At 49.0% G+C, this 17,979-nt stretch overlaps 1 protein-coding gene across 1 annotated transcript in view; it reads right to left on the bottom strand.

The window, feature by feature from the left end:
• The window catches only part of BCR (BCR activator of RhoGEF and GTPase), an 82,060-nt gene that overhangs the window by 22,518 nt on the left and 41,563 nt on the right, over positions 1–17,979 (bottom strand). The window contains exons 4-8 of the mRNA XM_033136143.1: positions 17,600–17,785; positions 13,087–13,194; positions 11,313–11,373; positions 11,117–11,169; positions 9,435–9,575 (exon numbers count right to left, since the gene is read on the bottom strand). Of these exons, the coding sequence (XP_032992034.1) occupies positions 9,435–9,575; positions 11,117–11,169; positions 11,313–11,373; positions 13,087–13,194; positions 17,600–17,785 (549 nt within the window). The remainder of the gene's footprint in view (positions 1–9,434; positions 9,576–11,116; positions 11,170–11,312; positions 11,374–13,086; positions 13,195–17,599; positions 17,786–17,979) is intronic.

Genomic DNA, 17,979 nt, shown 5'->3' on the forward strand with positions numbered 1-17,979 from the left:
GATTCAGCACAGGGTAGAAGTTTGGGGCAAGTGGATGTAATTGAGGAACTGGTCCATGCAGCTGAGTCGGTCTGACAAAGTGCAAGGCGGCTTATGTTTTCCAGCCCAGTCACATGGTGAGAACCTCTGGTGCCAGGGTGGCACCTCGCTGGCAGATACTGGCTTGCACAGACCCCCCACATGACGATAAGCAGCTGGCAAGGAATACTGTTCCCATGTACAGTTACTGTTATTTTGAAGCATTTCCATGTGGCAACCACAACGTTTGTATCAGAATTCATTCAAGGACAGGCAACTGCAGGAGGGAATCTGCAAGGAAGTTACATCACTAGTTACATCACTAGCTTTGTCCTTCTCTAGGTGATAATAATCACCTATAATAATAAAGTGCAAGTGTCTCTGCGTCCAGTCCCTGTGTCCGTGGGATTGCGCTACTGCGCATGTGCCCCATGGACAGCCGTTGGGACTTGGAGCGCAGAGACTTCGGGCGGGCGAAACTGTTGAAGCGGCGGGTGTGCGCGGGCACGCGGCGGGTGCACGCTCGCGTGGACTTACTTCTAAGCGGCAGCGGCCGTTACAAGTGGCGGCGGGCGAGCGATGTCAAGCGAGAGCTGCTCGGTTGTTAGAAAAAAAACGAGATAAGCAAGAGCCGCTCAGTCAGCTCTGCGCATGTCCCCGACGTTGCTAGGGCAACAGTTTGACCACATATGTTCTAGCGCCTGTTAATTTAACAGGGTTAATGTACTACTACTACTACTACTAATAATAATAATAATTAATAATAGCTTTCACAAGCTTAAACAACTCCCTTCCCTAACTGCCCCCTATGGTTCCTCCCCAGATCTACTAACCTCATTTATAACGATAGCCTTATACAGTGGTGCCCCGCTAGACGAATATAATTCGTTCTACGAATTATTTCGTCTAGCGGTTTTTTCGTCTAGCGAAGCAGCAATGACAGCCGCGCTCCGCTAAACGAAAAAAAAAAAGACGAAATTTTTTTGTCTTGCGAAGCAGCCCCATTGACTTTTTCATCTTGCGGGGCGGCTTCCGCTAGATGAATGCCGTTCGTCTAGCGAGTTTTTCGTCTAGCGAGGCACCACTGTATCTATCTGCCTTTCAACCATTTATCAAGACGTGAATAATAAAATATATAGTAGTTAATTAGTCCAATAAGGATTTAAGTAGGTAAGTAACAGTAAAAGGTCAAATGAATAGAAGGCAAGTGTTTTGCTGATATTTTCAAGTTACACAAGATGAAGATAATATAAAACACAACAACAAACAAAACAGCAAAGAAAATAAACCTTGGGGCACCACAGCACCAGCATAATAGACCAAAGCTCTCAGCTAGTTTAAAGAGTTTGCAATGGCTGGCCTTCAATACCAACCCAATAGTTCCACAAAAGGACTCATGAGAATATGGTGGGCCATTAACAGTGAAAGCAAAAGGCAGGTTTGAATGGTTCTAGATTTTGCATTGTGTCTCCAGACTCCACTGAAAGTGTCATTTGGCAAAGGGTCCCAAGAACTGAGACCGTCACTATTTGACCCAATTTAATAAATTATAAGCAAATTTAGGCTGCACAATTAAACTGTGTTCAGCACCCTTATGCAACAAAACTGCTTTTAAAAAAATCAGACTTTTTGCAGTAAGGAGAGTAACTGGAAAATGCACTGGAACAAGTAGCACAACAATTACTTGACACAATGTCATATAACTTCAGTAAAAACATTTTAAGAATGAATGCTCAATGAACATCATAGTCTCTGTGCAAATTTTGTGTCTACATATGTGGACAGGCCTTCTGGAAGATCTCCAAACTCCCTGAAAGACTATTTCTTTTTGTATCTTGTTGTATCTCATGTGTTGCCAGCTGCAGGGGCTCCTACACCCATTCTGCAAAACCCACTGTGACTTGGGAATTCCAGTGTCCAGAGATTATTCATTTTGTTGCTAGTGTGGTTTGGTGAAGCCCACATTTCCTGCCCTTCTAAAAACTTACTTGATAGGTATGTGGCTAATTATAGTGTTAGCATCTACAATCTCCAAGGATTTGTCGAAAACCAAGTTATTTCTGTTTTCTTCCAGAAAGGAGGTACAACTGGGAATCTACTCATAGTTTCTTCATAAAAGCAAATATTATCTGCAGCTGTTTTACAATGATTTTACTATCAAGGCCAGCAGAGGGCAGCATAAAACTATTCTCCAACTTCACAAACTGGCAAAAACTCTTACCCTTTTTAACCAAATGGCTTTGCCTATACTAGCAGCTCAAAGCCAATGTAGGGTAATACCGGTACATTTTATTAGGATTAGCACAAGAACATTACAAGGCTATAAGCAAGCTTTAGAGTACTCTAGAAAGTTCTTCTCCAGGCTGGATGTCAAGGGAGCGGGGACGCAAAAAAAGCCGGGCATGACATTTGCTCCAAAAGTCTGCCCTTTATAATAGTCCTCAGGGGGAGCTCTGCAAGTGTCACTGAGTTTGCCTCTCTAGGGGACATACAGGTTACAGGATGCTATGAAGTGCTATTAGGACAAAGAAGAGATAACAGAGGGGACCCCCCATTTATTGGTAAATATAAATATTGCAGGTATCCAGATCTGCCACCAGCACAAAGCAGAAGAGGCTGGGTAAAGAGAAACATGGCAATTTATTAGCAAATGTAAATATTGGTACCTGGTACAGAATGCTGACTAGTCATTGAAGGGAAGGATATGCTAACTAAAAGGTTCTCCGTGGCTTTCTGATTGCACACAGCACTGCTAAGGGGTATAGATCCATTTAGAACAGATGTCGTTTGCAAACTCAACTCACAGCGCACTCCTTATTAGCAAATATATAAACAGCACCATCTGTACATATTTGCTTGAGCCAGTAATTCAGATTTCCTCTAAGATTCTCTCCTATTTGTGAAAAGTTGCAGATTCCCCACTATTTTTGGTTGAGTGGGAATTATTCTCACAGAACAAAGATTCTTAAGGTATCAAAGTCAGAAGATATAATGCAGGAGTTTCCACAGTAAATGTTTTGGATCTGGGTCTATTCCAACATAACAGTTTGCACTGAAGCTGCCACAACTTTCTTGGGCTCTCCTATGGCTGACTAATCTTAAAGTATTTTTTACAAAAGGCTGAGTCCAGTCAGGCTTAGGAGCTGCTTGCTAGCAAACAATTCCAGTCTCCATCCCTGTCAAGGACAAGCAGAATCCATTTTGGAGGGGCCTCCTTGCTTCCCTTGCTACTCAGATGCTTCAGAGATGCCAGCCTGCATTAATGTCTTTGCCATTCATGTGCGCTCATTTCCCCCCAAGGACTGTAGAGCTAAGGATGCCAGACGAATACACACGGGTGAGCTTTGCAGTCAACTTCTGAAGAAGGGAAGGATTCAGTCGCAGAGGGCCATAAAACAAGGCCCCTCTTCTTTGGCAGTCCAAAGCCCTCATTTAATATTTTTAAGGAGCAGATGAATATGGAGGAGACAGCAAATAAGCTCTGCTCCTCTGGGGCATGGCAAACGAGCCCACGCTGCCAACCAGATTTTCATCTTGAGGTGCAAATGCGTTCTTGTGCTTCAACGGCACTCTCTGCAGCAATGCTGACAATCCCCAGCTGCTCCCTCCCCTTTCCATTGTGGCTGCTTGGAAATAAGAGGTTGCCCTTGGAAAGGATGGTTTGGTGCCAGGTGCCTACAGAGCAAGGTCAGCTGTGCTTTCTGCCCATCACCAACACAAGACAAATAAGAGTATAATGGTCTGCTGTGCATTTGCAGTCATTCTCTGGGCCAACTCACACATCTAGGGCAGGGTGAAAACTTCAGCGGAATACAGCATGCAGGACTGGATGCATGGATGCTTCCACAGATATCCAGGCACTTGTTCTCCATGTGGTGACATAGCCCTCCTTGTTGATATTTTCCAGAATGTGGCAAGCCATGATTTAGACCTATGCAGCCACGAGACAACTGGCCACCTGGACTCAGGTTGGCTCCTACATGTAGGAAGTTTGTGAGTAAGTGTGAAAGAGGTGAGTGGGAACAACCCAGGATGGCTCCCTCAGAAGCCAAATCGGAAACCATCACTTTCAGGCCAAGGTGGAAGCAGAAGGCAGCCTGTTAACAGCAATTCTTGCGTTGGATTGTGGCCAATTTGGGGGCAATGGAATGAGCCAGGGGAATGTCCCCTCTGTGGTTCAGAGCTATCCTCAGGCCTGCCTCCATCTCCCATATGTGCTTCTTTGCAGGGCCTGGAGCACTGGGGTGAGGAAATGAGCATGCTCTGGTGACTCAGGAGGAGGAGGAGGAGGAGGGGATAGCAGTATCAGAACAATCAAGACTTCCCGCTCCTGCCAAACGGTCAGCCTGTGAGGCAGTGTTGGGGTCATGCCTTCTTGACTGCCATGACTCATCTTGCCAGGAGGGAGGGAGGGGAGGGTTTCAGCACGTCACACAGAGAGGAAGGGAAAGGCCTTGCTGACTCGCTCCTGGGACGCTGGGGGAGGAGAGACAAACTCCCTGGTAAGTCCCGGAACATCCGTAGGAGACCTACTGGGCGCCCACAATGCCAGCCAGCGAACAACAACGTTCCATTCAAGCTCCCACAAAGATGCAGCCTCCACTTGCTCAGCAGCGAGGATTGCAGGAGGCTGACTATAAGCCACACCCCATCTAGAAAGTACTGGCAAGACACCAGCCCTCTTTAAAGTGCTGCATTTTTAAACTGATAGGCATGGCTGTGCAGTTTCATCGTCAGTCTTGTGCTCCTGAACACACTTCTCAGCAGCTCTGCATTTAGCCCTTTCACTCACACAAGAACAATGGTAAGTCCCATTTCCAAGAGAGACTTTGAAGCCAGAAAAAGTGAGGTTGGGGAAAGGAAATAAACATTGGGTCCCACCTGCAGTGAGGGTGGGGGGGTGTCTTGAAGTCCCCTGTCTGACATGAAAACATCCTCCAAAATGTAGACAAATAAGCCCGTCCTTCCTGTCTCTCAAAGAGCAGGCATTCACTGAAAGAAGACAGCTTCGTAAGAAAAGCATGCTGGATCAGGCCAACGGCCCATCTAGTCCAGCTTCCTGTTCTCACAGCAGCCAACCAGGTGCCTACACAAAACCAGGATTCGAGCTCAAAAGCACCCTTCCCTCCAGGGATTTCCAGCAACGTTCAGGGCCTGGGAGCCTCATTTCAAGGCCAAGACTTTGTCTTTGAACATAAATCATGAAGAAGACTTATGAGCATATGCAGAGTGCAGCTTTCATACTGGGCTACCAAAGCGGGGCCAAAAAGCTGTCAGAAACAGAGAGAATGGATTTTGAAGTGAAGGATCCAGAAATGAAGTTGCTGTAGCACTGGGAAAGGAGAGGTCTGACTGTTCCAGATAACACATTGAGAGGGTGCAGATTCCTTCCTGATTGTGCTTGCAGTGCAGAGAATGAGAAGTTCAAAGTTCGAAAGGAAATATTTGGGCTCCTTAGCATTTTTGAAATGGACTGTGCAACCACTCCCTGCCTTCCCCCAACTTGCTTTTGTACAGAAAACTCAGCAGGTTCAGAAAAGCCCTGCTTCGTTGTGTATATTCAATATTCAATACTCTTTTGTGTGTTGCCTCAATTTTTAAATTTATATATTGCAACCAGGTTGTACAAACTAAAAAAAGTATCTAAGTAAATCTGACCAAAGGAAGCACTAACAACAAGCCAGTTCAATATCCAACCCAGCTGTAGCATCCCAATTGGACTCCCCACCTCTTGCCTCCACCTGCAAAGCAGGCAGATCACAGTAGGCCTCCAAGGGAGAGCTCCATCCCCTCACTGAAAAAGACAACTGCACAAGTTCCGGCACATGCAAGGGAACATAAGCCTGCTGGATTGAGCCAAAGAGGACACATCTAGTTCAGCGTCCTGTTCTCACAGTGGCCAACCAGATTCCCCAGGGTTGAATCCTGCAAGCGGGACCTGGGTACCAGAGCACACTCCTCTCCTGTGGTTTTCAGCAACTGGGATTCAGAAGCATTGCTGCCTCCAACTGTGGAGGCACAGCATAGCTATCATGGCTAGGAACCACGGAAGTGACCCATCTGCAAAGCACGTGCGCCCAGTGGAAAGGTGTCCATGCAAGTCAGCCTGGGTGCTTTCACAACTACCTGCAGCTGTAGAATCCAGATGTAAGCTAGCAGTTGCCAATATGGACGCACATGTGCCCACAGAGGTCTTTCTCTGGTCTCCAAAGGGCTCCCTCCTTCTGCTGAAATTAGGTTTGACAGAAGTGTTCTGTGTGCAGTTAATTGCCCAGAACAGTTTTGCAGGTTTACTAACGTGCCTCATTGCTTGGACCATCAACAATATACAAAATGAATGGTTACCAACATGGCCAGGATATTTCAGAAAAACGAACCAGTAAGTATTGGCTTCTAATGCCTTCCATGTAAACTCTATCTGTGTGAAAACCTAATGAGGGAGTTGGGTATGTTTAGCTTGGAAAGGAGGAACTGAGAGGAGATATGGTAGCCATCTTCAAATATCTAATGGGCCATCGCATGGAGGGATCAAGCTTGTTTTCTCCTGCTGCAGAGGTTGGGACCTGAACCAACAGATTCAAGTTATGAGAAAGGAGATTCCCACAATACATCAGGAAGAACTTCCTGGTGGTAAGAGCTGTTCGACAGTGGAAGGGGAACATGGTGGACTCTCCTTCATTGGACGTTTTAAGCAGAGGTTGGATGGCCACCTGTCATGGAGGCTTTTGTTGAGATTCCTGCATTGCAGGTGGTTGGACCAGATGATCCTCAGGGTCCCTTCCAACTCTACAATTCTGTGATCTGTAGAGGAAAGCCTTCCCCAGCAGGTTTTACAATAAGAAGCCTTAAGCATTTTCCATGACAAAGAATCCACTATAATAAAGTGGAAGTGTCTCTGCGTCCAGTCCCTGTGTCTGTGGGATTGCGCTACTGCGCATGTGCCCCACGGACAGCCGTTGGGACTTGGAGCGCAGAGACTTTGGGAAAGGTCGGCGCAAGGAGAAGGTGGGAAGGAGGGAGGGAGGAAGGGCGGGACCGGCTGGCTGTCAGTAAGCGAGGAGGCGGTAAGCCAGCCAGGGAATGCCCGGACGTGAGAGCGGGAAGGGGCGGGGACGGGGACGAGAGCGAGGGGGCGTGTCTGCGAGGCTAGGCGCGCGGAAGAGACCGGGCTGAGAGCGTCAACGTCGCCTCCCCAGCAACAGCACCGCTTGCTTCTCGCAGCCCCGCCCACGGCTCGAGATCGTGCAGCCGAGCGTGACGCGGTATCCTAGCGCCCGTTAATTTAACGGGCATAATACCCACTAGTTCTGTCACAATGCAATAGGTGCCACCTCTGCTTGGGCAGCTGCCTTGGTTTTCCTGCAGATTTTTCTATACCTGTAAATGAGCTTATTCTCTATTTCTGTTTTAACCACAAGGCCTCTGCATACAAAGGCCTCTCGCCACTGGATGGCACCGAGTGGACACAATGGTTGCAGAGATGCCAGGCAAGCTCTGGGGCTGAGGCTCTTAAAGCAAGCTCTGTAGGCCTGCATTGCCACCCACCCGCATCCTTGCCGCAATTAGCAGGCCATCACTGGGGAGATTAAGCACCAGAAGGGCTGCTTCCCTCAGTTCAAAAAGCACCAAGGAGAGGAAAGCAAGAGCAGCGCTGACGAGAAAGGAAGCGGGCCTTGCTCCCCATTGTAGCTCAGCAGCAGTGCAGAAGGACTGAGCAGCGCAAAGCCCCCCAGTTGCAGAGATTAAAAGGAAGAGGCGCACCGGGGGCCAGATGGGGAAGCAAAATTGGGGGGGGGGGTCGGCTTTGCAGCAACATGAAAATAAATTATCTCATTTTGAGGACTAGTGCCCACCCCTCCATATGTGAGAGAGCAACCCTTCAAGGCACACTGACATTACTAGTGTTGTAAATAATGACAAAGAAGCAGCTCACCACAGAGAATACAAACACCTCCCCTTCTCTCCCAGTCAGCCTTGGCCCTCACCTCATTAGGATGCTACAGGGCTCCCTTCAAAGCTGGTATGCTACCCTGAGACACTAGCAGATAAACAGGCTCCCTCTCCTCCCACACGAGAGCCCTTCCAGCCAGCAGTTTCGGCTGCAGTTCAATTAGCATCCCATTTAATGCAACCTTCTATGGCCTCTAGCTTTCCATTATTAATCACTATTTACACGGATACAGCTTGCACGATGCAGGGTCATTAATACACAAGATTTCACAGATAGCGGAGAGACAGTGACTTGCCTAGAGCCTCTCTTAACTGAGCCAAGACTGGAACCCGGATCTCTGGGGTTTAACTGCACAAACACTACCCAGAGGCTCTGAAGGCTGAACCTCCCATCTACCCAAGTACCCTCCAGTCTAGATCCAGTCCAAAACATGAAGCTCCAATAGCTATTTTGCATGAACAAGAGCCCATTCAATACGGAAACACTTTGGACATCCCTCCGCTCCCACCCGGAGTTCCCTCAAGAACTAAATCAGCCAAAAGATGGGTGTAGAAATGACTCTGAAAATGGGAGTTTGTCTGAAAGCACCTGGGAGAATTTTCACTGGACATTATTCTAGGCCTGGCGATGATGAAGGCAGCAAAAAAGGCCTCCTAAGATTAGAACAGAGGTCTCAAACTAAGACCCGCGGGCCGAATATGGCCTGAGGGACTCATTTATCTGGCCCACGGTGACCCCCACCACCCGCTCTTACTGGCACAGCTGCCCACTTCTGGGTCGGAGGAGCACCAGAAATAACTTGTGCGCATGCGCAAGCATTATTTCTGGTGCACATCCGGGTTGGAAGAGGCCCGTGCATATGCACACAAGCTATTTCTGGTGCTCCTCCGACCCGGAAGTGCACCAGAAATAGCGCAATCGGCGCTGGAGACACTGGCCCAAGGCGCGGTAAGTTTGCTGACCCCTGGATTAGAATCTAAGAAGAACCCTGCTAGGTGAAACAAAAGAGAATTCTTTTGGTTCAGCATACTACTTCTTAGAGGGGACAATGTGATGACAATGGGGAAGAGCGATAGCTCGGTGGCAGAGCGCCTCCTTTGCATGCAGAAGGTTCCAGGTTCAATCCCCGGGATCTCCAGGTAGGGTTTAGAGAGACTCCCATCAGCCCCAGCCAGTCCAAAACATCTGGAGGGCATCAGGTTAAAAAAAAATGATGATGATGATGATGATCAGGTTAGGGAAGGCTGCCCTCAAGGTTCCATTCCTGTCACCAGGACTAGTCCAATTCCCTTCCCAAATGCTGGTTGAGCCCCCACCCTGCACCCTCATCCCCATCACAGGCACATATTCTCTTGCGGCCAGTACAGCGGACATAAAGAAAGAAAACAGTTGTGTGTGGATGTGCATGGGTGCCACCCCCCCCCCACCGCATCCCAAAAGGTGTCAGCAGGACTGGAGCACTCACCTCCCCCTTTTGGACTGTCATGGATTGTCTCCTGGGTGTGATCTCCTCATTGATACTAGACAGGAAGTTCTGGGAGATGCGGAGGGCATCCTGAAGAAGAGGGTAGTCAGGGTGGCTTGATGGAGTGTGCTTCAGTAGGTCCTGCACCGCCAAGAGGAAGGAAGGTGAGGAGGAGAAAAAGTTCAGAGAATGGCAGCTGGAAATACAAGGAGCTTCATACCAACAGGCCTTCCTAGGCCCCAGCAGGAGAGACATAGAGGCTCACCTTAACGGGAGCAGTTTTATCTTCCAGCCACCACTTTATCTTTCATCACCACCACCACTAGTTACAGTCCTGTTACTGCAGATGGATCTTTAGCAAGCAGCATAAGCAATAAAGAAGACAGACAGGGCCCCGTTCCAAGGAGGCAACAACTCAACATTTATCAGAAGGAAGGAAGAAAAAGGGGAGGCACTTGGGAAGGCTGTTTCAGGACTAAGCGGCAGCAAAGGTTAGGGTCATCTGGGGGAGCAAGAGACCTTTGAAAGGAGGCTGGGAATGTTGGAACTGAAGGAACACAACTCATGGGAGTGTATTGGGGCACTGGAGAGATTGAGGCAGCAGGTGGGTAGGAAGGTCACAGAGGGCTGTGAGGAGCAAGAGGCCTGTGGCAGATGAGGAAAAGCTTTCATGGGGGCTGAGTGCCTTCTTTCCCAGCAGAACCTGACAAAATCCAGGGACTTTTCAGAAAAGCGACAAAGACCTCCCAGTTTTGTCTGGCTTCCAGGTTTATGTAGGCACGGGGTAATTTTAAGCTGCTTGAGTATTATAATCCAGTAGTGTACTGTGTTACATTTGCTCTGAACATTTGTTTGAATCTAGAAACCAAGCCAAGCCCTTAGGGCAGCCAATTTCTACCCTAAATTCACACCCATACCCCCCTTTGTATTCTTAATGGCAAACAAAGGGGTTTGGGGGGGAGGGGCTCTAACCTGTCAGCAAGAGCACAGCTGGAAACCTGAGCTGAGAACATGCTAAACCCAGATATGAAGGAGCACCTGAAAGTTCCCCACCCCAGTTTTGAAGCTGGGGCACAGCTAGGGCAATTTTCCAGGGTACTTCAAGCAACTCTTTCCCAAGGGAATTTATCTTTATCAAGCTTCCCAATATTTAATGGCGAGCAAAGCGTCATCTTCTCCTGAAGTCCGTCTTGGGAACAAACCGCACCATGGTAGAGGAGACCCAGCATCAAATCTCACGTTTCTTTCAATCGAATGTCATTTTGCGGAAGCAGCAACAGTGTTGTGAAATGGAGACGAGGGTTAAAGAAAAACCACTTCCTCCTTGGCTGCCCGTGGAAATGCTGGGAGACTGGATCATGGTCCTCCTGCACTACATGGAGGGTCTGAGCAAAGGCAGTAGCCCTACACAAAGACCACTCTGAAAACAGACACCCCCAAAGAGGATTTGAAAAGGACGATTTACCTTTATCTTTTTTTAAAAAAAGCACAATGTCAACACATTGGAAAAGGGGGGTGGGGAAGCACAATGCCATCTTTGCCTGTGGTATGGCTGTTTGGCTACATATTTTTGCAACTATTATGAGTCCTTTTGTATATAAACCTCAAGGCTTCCCCGTCTGCTCATTCCCAGCTTGCTCACTGCAATAGCAATGGCAGCATCGACGTTCAAAGCAACTTACATGGAGCACAAGGGTGCTGCGTGTGACTCGGTCCACTGGCTTGTAAAGGAGAGCTGTGGAGAAAGGAAGACGACAGGCCCCACATGAGCTGCACTGCTTGGTGGACCAACATAACCCACACAACTGCAGGGATGGAAGCCCAGCTCAAGAGAAAGGAAAGTATTCTGCCAACCTAATCTGTGGGTCCACTACTCACTTTCTAAGGAGTTTTTCGTCGTCTGCTCTTTTGAATCCTTGGTGCTTCTAGCCCTGAGATTCTATGAAAGGGGAGAAAGAAAACATCCACTGTGTTAGGTTTTCTTCAGAGTGCAGCAGGGAACTGCCATCTGTCCACTTAATCAAGCCCTCTGTTGACATGAAGTAGGCACCCAAGCATTTGCCATGCAAAGGCAACTCTAGTCCAGTGGTCAACTCCATCCTTGCATGGTGCTTTTTGCTACCTTCGGCAGCTGTGTCTATGGTTCCCCTGAAGACATGGCAAGCCCCGCCCCTCTTCTGCCCTTCTGTCACACTTGATTTGCAGTACCTGCTTTGGGGTGTCCTGGCACAGTTTGGACATGATCCTGAAAACAGGGGTATCATCCACTTAAGCTGTGGTTTCCTTTCAGCGGTACCAGGCTAGGTGCGACTGCCAGGCAGGAGTGACCCAACTTGCACAAGGTACCCTACTCAAGACGGCTTCTTCGCCCAAAGGACACCCATCAGCATTGCAATTCCACTTGAGAAACCCTCAACCTTTCTAGTGCTGCTCCACCTCACTCCACTTGAGGCTAACGAAGGCCTGCCATTTCCCAGACGGAGAGTGATGCCTGCCACTCAAGTGGGCTTGTTCACCTCTCTTTTGCTAATGATAATTTCATTGCAGGACCCTCCCATCCTGCCCCTTGCATGGTACGGAGGTGGTGCCAGAGCAGCTCAAAGCCACTCCAGCAGAGTGTGCAAAGGGGGTGGTGGTGTCACCTACCGTATTTTTCGCTCCATAAGACGCACTTTTTTCCTCCTAAAAAGTAAGGGGAAATATCTGTGCGTCTTATGGAGCGAATGGTGGTCCCTGGAGCTGAATTGCCCAGGGGCCAAAAGCAGATAGTGCTTTTTATTTTACAAAGAGAAAAAGGGGTGTTGAAAGGACCCCGCTGAGCAGCTGATCAGCAAGAGATCAGGAGAGAGATAAGAGTCCTGGCTCCCTTTCAGCCCTGCCCTCCATTGTTGAATGTGCTGCAGAGGGAGGTTGTTTGTTTCCCCAGCGACATGTGACTGGCTGATTAGATTATCTGTCTGGAAACTGTAAAAATGGCTCCCTTTCCTTCAGAAGCTGCAGAAATGTGAGTTAAACTCCATAAAAAATGGGACTTTTCCTCTTTGCTTTTTCCCCTTTGCAAAAGGAGCTTTGCTTTTCTCCCTTTGCAAAAAAAGCTGCAAAACTTTTAGCTGATCCTCAAAAAAACCAGGGCTTTTCCCTTTGCAAAAAAAAGCTTCAAAACTTTTAGCTGATCCTCAACAAAAAAACCAGGGCTTTTCCCTTTGCAAAAAAAGCTGCAAAACGTTTAGCTAATCCTAAAAAAAAACAGGGCTTTTAGAGGAGGAAAACCAGGAAAAAAAATTTTTTTCTTGTTTCCTCCTCTGAAAACGAGATGTGCCCTATGGTCCGGTGCGCCCTATGGAGCGAAAAATACGGTAATTAGATTTCGTATCACTGCAAAGGTCAATTGGGGTGGCCTCAAGACAAGAACCTTGAGAGGTCTTGGGTTGCATTAAGGGCCACAGCATGTGAGACGGGCAGAACTGACAAGACTGGAAGCTTCTCCTGTGCAAGCCGCCCACTGAAATGAACAGGAGCCGAGAGAGAGAGAGAGAGAGGAAGAGAGCGCACCACCTTTGAAGGGCAAGTGCTGCAGGGACATCCCAAGGGCTCCATCTGAGCGCATTAGTCAGAACGAGTCGCTGCACGTGTCTGAACATCATAACGTTACCTCGGAGATTTCTGCGAACTGAGCGTTGGCCTGACAACACTTCTCTGCCGTCTCCATGGCAACCTCATAGTTATCCACGAAGGCCCGGTACACTCCCAGCTGGCTGGCCTGCAGAAAGCAAATGCAAAATGAAACAAACACCGGTGGGGTGGGGGGAAGGGGGGCTGCGGGAGAAGACGGCCACTGGCTGCACTGGATTCCAAAGGAACAGAAGATGGTGAGCTGTCACAAAGCGCAGAGGCACCTCCCACATCAGCTACCAGAGAGGACTGGGAGGGGATGCGGGAGGTCAGTTGCCAACCCACATCTGGATTAACCCAGTGACCCACCCCTGCTGTGGCCACTTTCTCCACTGCATTCTGGCCAGTGGGTTAAACACTGTAGGGCTGTGTCAGCCCCTTTGCCAGTCAGAGATGATTCAGCTGTAGGGCACTACAAACAAGACACACACCTATAGCAGAGATATCCCTGCCTCTCACTGCACAGTTACTGCAGATGTTCACACTGCCCCAAAACCAGCCGCATGCAGAGGCCCCTTTTTTAGCATAGAGAAAAGTGCAAGAGGGATGAATGCAAGAGCAAAGCACTGAACACAGAGCCTGCATCAGTTTAAGTTGCCGTTTCTCTTGCATTTGGAGAAGCCCAGCTGGTGAGAGAAAGTGCCTTGGACGGGAGCTGCTTTTTGTTTTAATGGCTTGTTTTCATTTCCTTCTCATACCAAGCTCAGTGGAGAAATGGATGTGACAAGTCAAATTAATTTTCAGCTCAAAAAAATATATTCTACTTTTTATCCTGCCCAGGGAGCTGTGGATGTTGTACATGGTTGCTCCATCTCAACAGCTCTGCAAGGAAGCTCAGGCTCCCAACTCACCCAGGGAGAACTTTATGGTTGACAATTGAGGCAGGAGGAGGACAAAACAAAGATGGCAGAAAGAGATGGTGGTGGGGTGTGTGTGAGAGAGAGAGAGGGGGGGGGAGAGGGAGGGAAGAGAGCGACTGAGAAGAATTTCTCCATCATTTGGTGGTGCTGCAATAGCAGCAGACCCAGAAGCCTTGGAATAAGCCCCTCTTAATCACTGGGACTTAAGCACTGATCTTGTTTGCTGACTTGTAAATAGCAGCCATAGTTCATGCCTGCTCAGGAAAAGGCTGGGCAAGTCCCAAGCATGTCTGAACTCTCAAGTAAATGTAAACTCTGCGCTTGCTGCCCGGCTGCACATTGCTCAGTGTGGAGAATTCACAGTGCAAGGAGCAAGCATCCACGGAGAAGGCACAGGAAAGCAAAGTGACTAATGTCCTTTGTGCTCCATTGAGGGAGAGGGAGCTCATCTTCCAGCTTTTCATCCAGGGTACCTCCAAGCATCCTTTTCGTTGGGCATTCATAGAATCGGAAGGGACCACAAGGATCATCTAATCCAACCACTTGGGATACAGGCATCTTTTTGCCCAATGTGGGGCTCAAACCAGCTACCCTGAGATTGAGTGTCTCGTGCTCTTAACAACTGAGCTAGCAAGCACTGATGGTTTGTGCTCATGAAGGTACTGGGGTAGTTATGTGCAATTCCGCTTTCAATACTGCTTGAGCCTCTGCAATGGTTCTAGGCAGACATATTGCTTCATTTCCAAACAGTGCATGTTCAGCAACTTCAATCCAAAATCCTGCAGCTTTTTATGCCACAAATGTCCTAGTTTATTTTTCATTCCATTTTTATTGCGCTATCGTATGCCCCTCCGGACGATAATAGTTCAATAACACAGGGGGAACATTGCAGAAACACTAAAACAGAATGATGTGGGGACAGCCCAGTATACATCCTCCACAAATGCACTGTTATTGTGTCAATGGCATGTCGTGAAAAATAAACCCAGCCTGGAGCAGCTCTCACTCCACAAATTCAAGTCCTCGGCTTCTGTTCTGGGCCAGGGAGAAAATGAACGTTCACTTTGGTTTTTGGTGTTCAGCTCCCTGATTGTATTTGGGGATTGTAATTCATGTTAAAGACACACACAGAGAGAGAAGACAATGATGGCTCATCTTCTCTTCCACTGCCCTATGGGTCGTAATGTTCATGAATGTAAAGTAAAGGTAAAGACCCCTGACCATTAGGTCCAGTCGTGTCAGACTCTGGGGTTGCGGTGCTCATCTCACGTTACTGGCCGAGGGAGCCGGCGTACAGCTTCCGGGTCATGTGGCCAGCATGAGTAAGCCGCTTTTGGTGAACCAGAGCAGCGCACGGAAACGCCATTTACCTTCCTGCTGGAGCGGTACCTATTTATCTACTTGCACTTTGACATGCTTTCGAACTGCTAGGTGGGCAGGAGCAGGGACCGAGCAACGGGAGCTCACCCCGTCGCGGGGATTCGAACCTCTAACTTTCTGATCGGCAAGCCCTGGGCTCTGTGGTTTAACCCACAGCGCCACCTGCGTCCCGTTCATGAATGTAGACAGCTCTAAAAGGAGATTAGATGTATTCACGAAGGATTAGACTAACAATTGCTACTTATCATGATGGCTGTAGACGACCCTCCAGTGTCAGGGGCAGTACACCTCTGAAAACCAGCTGCTGAGCAGCACAAGTGTTGCTGCTTCACTCAGCTCCTTCTTGCAAGGCATCTGGTTGGCCTCTGTGAGAACAGAACGTTGATGTGTCTTTGGCCTTATCTAGCTGCAGGGCTCTTCTGTTTTGCACACTAGTTTTGGCCGACAAAGCCTTGCTCCTCCTGCCTGGTCCCTGTTTCTTGGAGTGGCTGGCAATGCAAGCCAGGCCCAGTCTCCCATTCCCCATGCAGACAACTGGTGTGCCGACACATGGTAGTACTTGGGTGACCCTGCTGAGTTGCGCTCACCATTTCTATGCACCGCAGAATTTCTCCTCTGGTCTGAAGAACCAGAGGCACCTCAAAAATGCGACATTTCCTTTCTTTAAAAGAGAACAAACTGGAAGAGGGGGCCCAAGTGCTCTCTTCCACAGCCGGAGAGGAGGTGTGACAGCAACAAAGCAGGCAGCCCTGGGGCTTACTGGCTGGGGAAAGAGCTCTTCTACAGTGCTGCCCCAAGAGGTATTTGGACAAGGTCAGGGTACAAGGAATGCTCAGGATATCCAAGGGGGAAATATGTCTACCCCACAGTCTGCGGCTGAGGAGGCAGAACAGCAAGGCTAGATCAAAGCCGGAAGGAGGAGTGCAGATGGAGAGAGAAAGAGAGCTGGGGGAGGGGGAGGGAAGCAGGGGGGAGGGGTGGGGGAAGAACCTGGCAGCTCCCAGGGAAAGGAGAGGCAGACAGTGCCCTTGCTTCCCTTTGCAAACATCTGAACCTCGTTTCTCCCTCTCCTCTCGCTTCAAAGTGGGCTTGGCAACTCCCCAAGGCAGGACTGCAAAGGCTTTGGGTCCAACAGGATCAAAAACAAAGAGCTGGTCCTGGGGAGGGAGGGAGGGAAGTGGGGAGGGTCCCTGCTGTGTGCCTCTCCCTTCGGGAATTGACCACAGCCCAAATCATATGCAGGCAATATGGGAAAGGAAAAGAAAGTCCAGCTGCTGAGAGATGGTGCAGGGCAGCTCACTACGCCCAAGGCACAAGGAGGTGGGGACGGCAAGGCGGACACAATGCTGGTAGTATCTGAACGCTCAGCATTTGCTCCCAACTCCAGTCAACAAAATGGCAGAGCTACAACAGGCCAATGGTGGAACAATTTCAACTCTGTCCCATGCGGATACAGCAAGAAAAATGCATTCCTGTGGGTTTCTCAGGGGCTATTATAAAACTCAAGAAGGGACCCAACATCATATTCCACAGGAAACTGATAGTGAGAAGTACATGGGCTCCTAATTCCCATGAGCCTCAGCACCATACAACTGTGTTGGCTGGGGCTGATAAGAACAGGAAGTTGCCATACAGAAATGAGACCACTGATCCATCTGGCATGGTGTGGTCCACACTGACTGGCATGGGCTCTCTTAGGTTATCAGGCAGTGAGTCTTTCCCCAGCTTCATCAGGTGATGCTATTCAACATTGAACCTGGGACCTTCTATGTGCTAAGCAGATGCTCTTGTCACTGAGCTGCAGTCCTCCCCCTTTGGAGTTCAGTTTACTTGAAGGACACCAGGCTAAGGATAGCTGCTTTTATCTCTGGCCTTAATTCTTAGGTTGAAAAATGAACCAGAAAGCTCAAGGTGTGCAAACACATGCACACAAACATGCTCCAGACCATGATGAAGGTCACCAAGGCATCTGCCAGGAGTTGCTGGAGTCCTGAAAAAGCAAAACCAAGTCCAGTCAGAGGGCTGTGCAACCCCTAACTTGCCAGCCTGCAGGCCTTCCATCCCACACAGCTGCTTCTCACTCATGGTTGCTCCTATTTGCCACCTTAGACACCACCTTTCCCCCAATGTGTGCAAACCACAACACAGCTGAAGGGGAAAGCAGAGAGGCAACACCTGGGAGAGAGATGGGGCTCCACAGGTCACGAGAGCGTCAGCATAGCAGCTATGAGAGAAGCCCAGGCTTTGGCTCACCAGCTTCTGGAAGAGGTCCCCCACCCTCTGTTGGTGGCTCCACTGCTGCACCCGTGGGAAGAGCCCGTCATAGAAGTCCTTGTGGATCTCGTAGAGCTCAGGCACTTTGAAGAAGATGGTTTCGATCTGCTGACTGGTCAGCACAGGCTGTGAGGTGGTGGCAGCAGCTTTCAGAGGCTTCATGGGCTGGAAAACAAGAGACCACCCTTCATGCAGGTGAAAAAACAAAGGCATCCACCAGCCAGAACGGCTGGGCTTCCTGTCTGATCGCGCCAGAATATCCCCATTTGGACATGCTCCAAATCAGCCTTGCTCAGCCTGGTCTCCTCCAAATATTTTGGATTACAACACAGCCATGCTGGTTGGAGGTGAGGGGTGTT

This window comes from Lacerta agilis, chromosome 17 (genome assembly GCF_009819535.1).
Source record: "Lacerta agilis isolate rLacAgi1 chromosome 17, rLacAgi1.pri, whole genome shotgun sequence".
In the NCBI taxonomy this organism is placed as follows: domain Eukaryota; kingdom Metazoa; phylum Chordata; class Lepidosauria; order Squamata; family Lacertidae; genus Lacerta; species Lacerta agilis.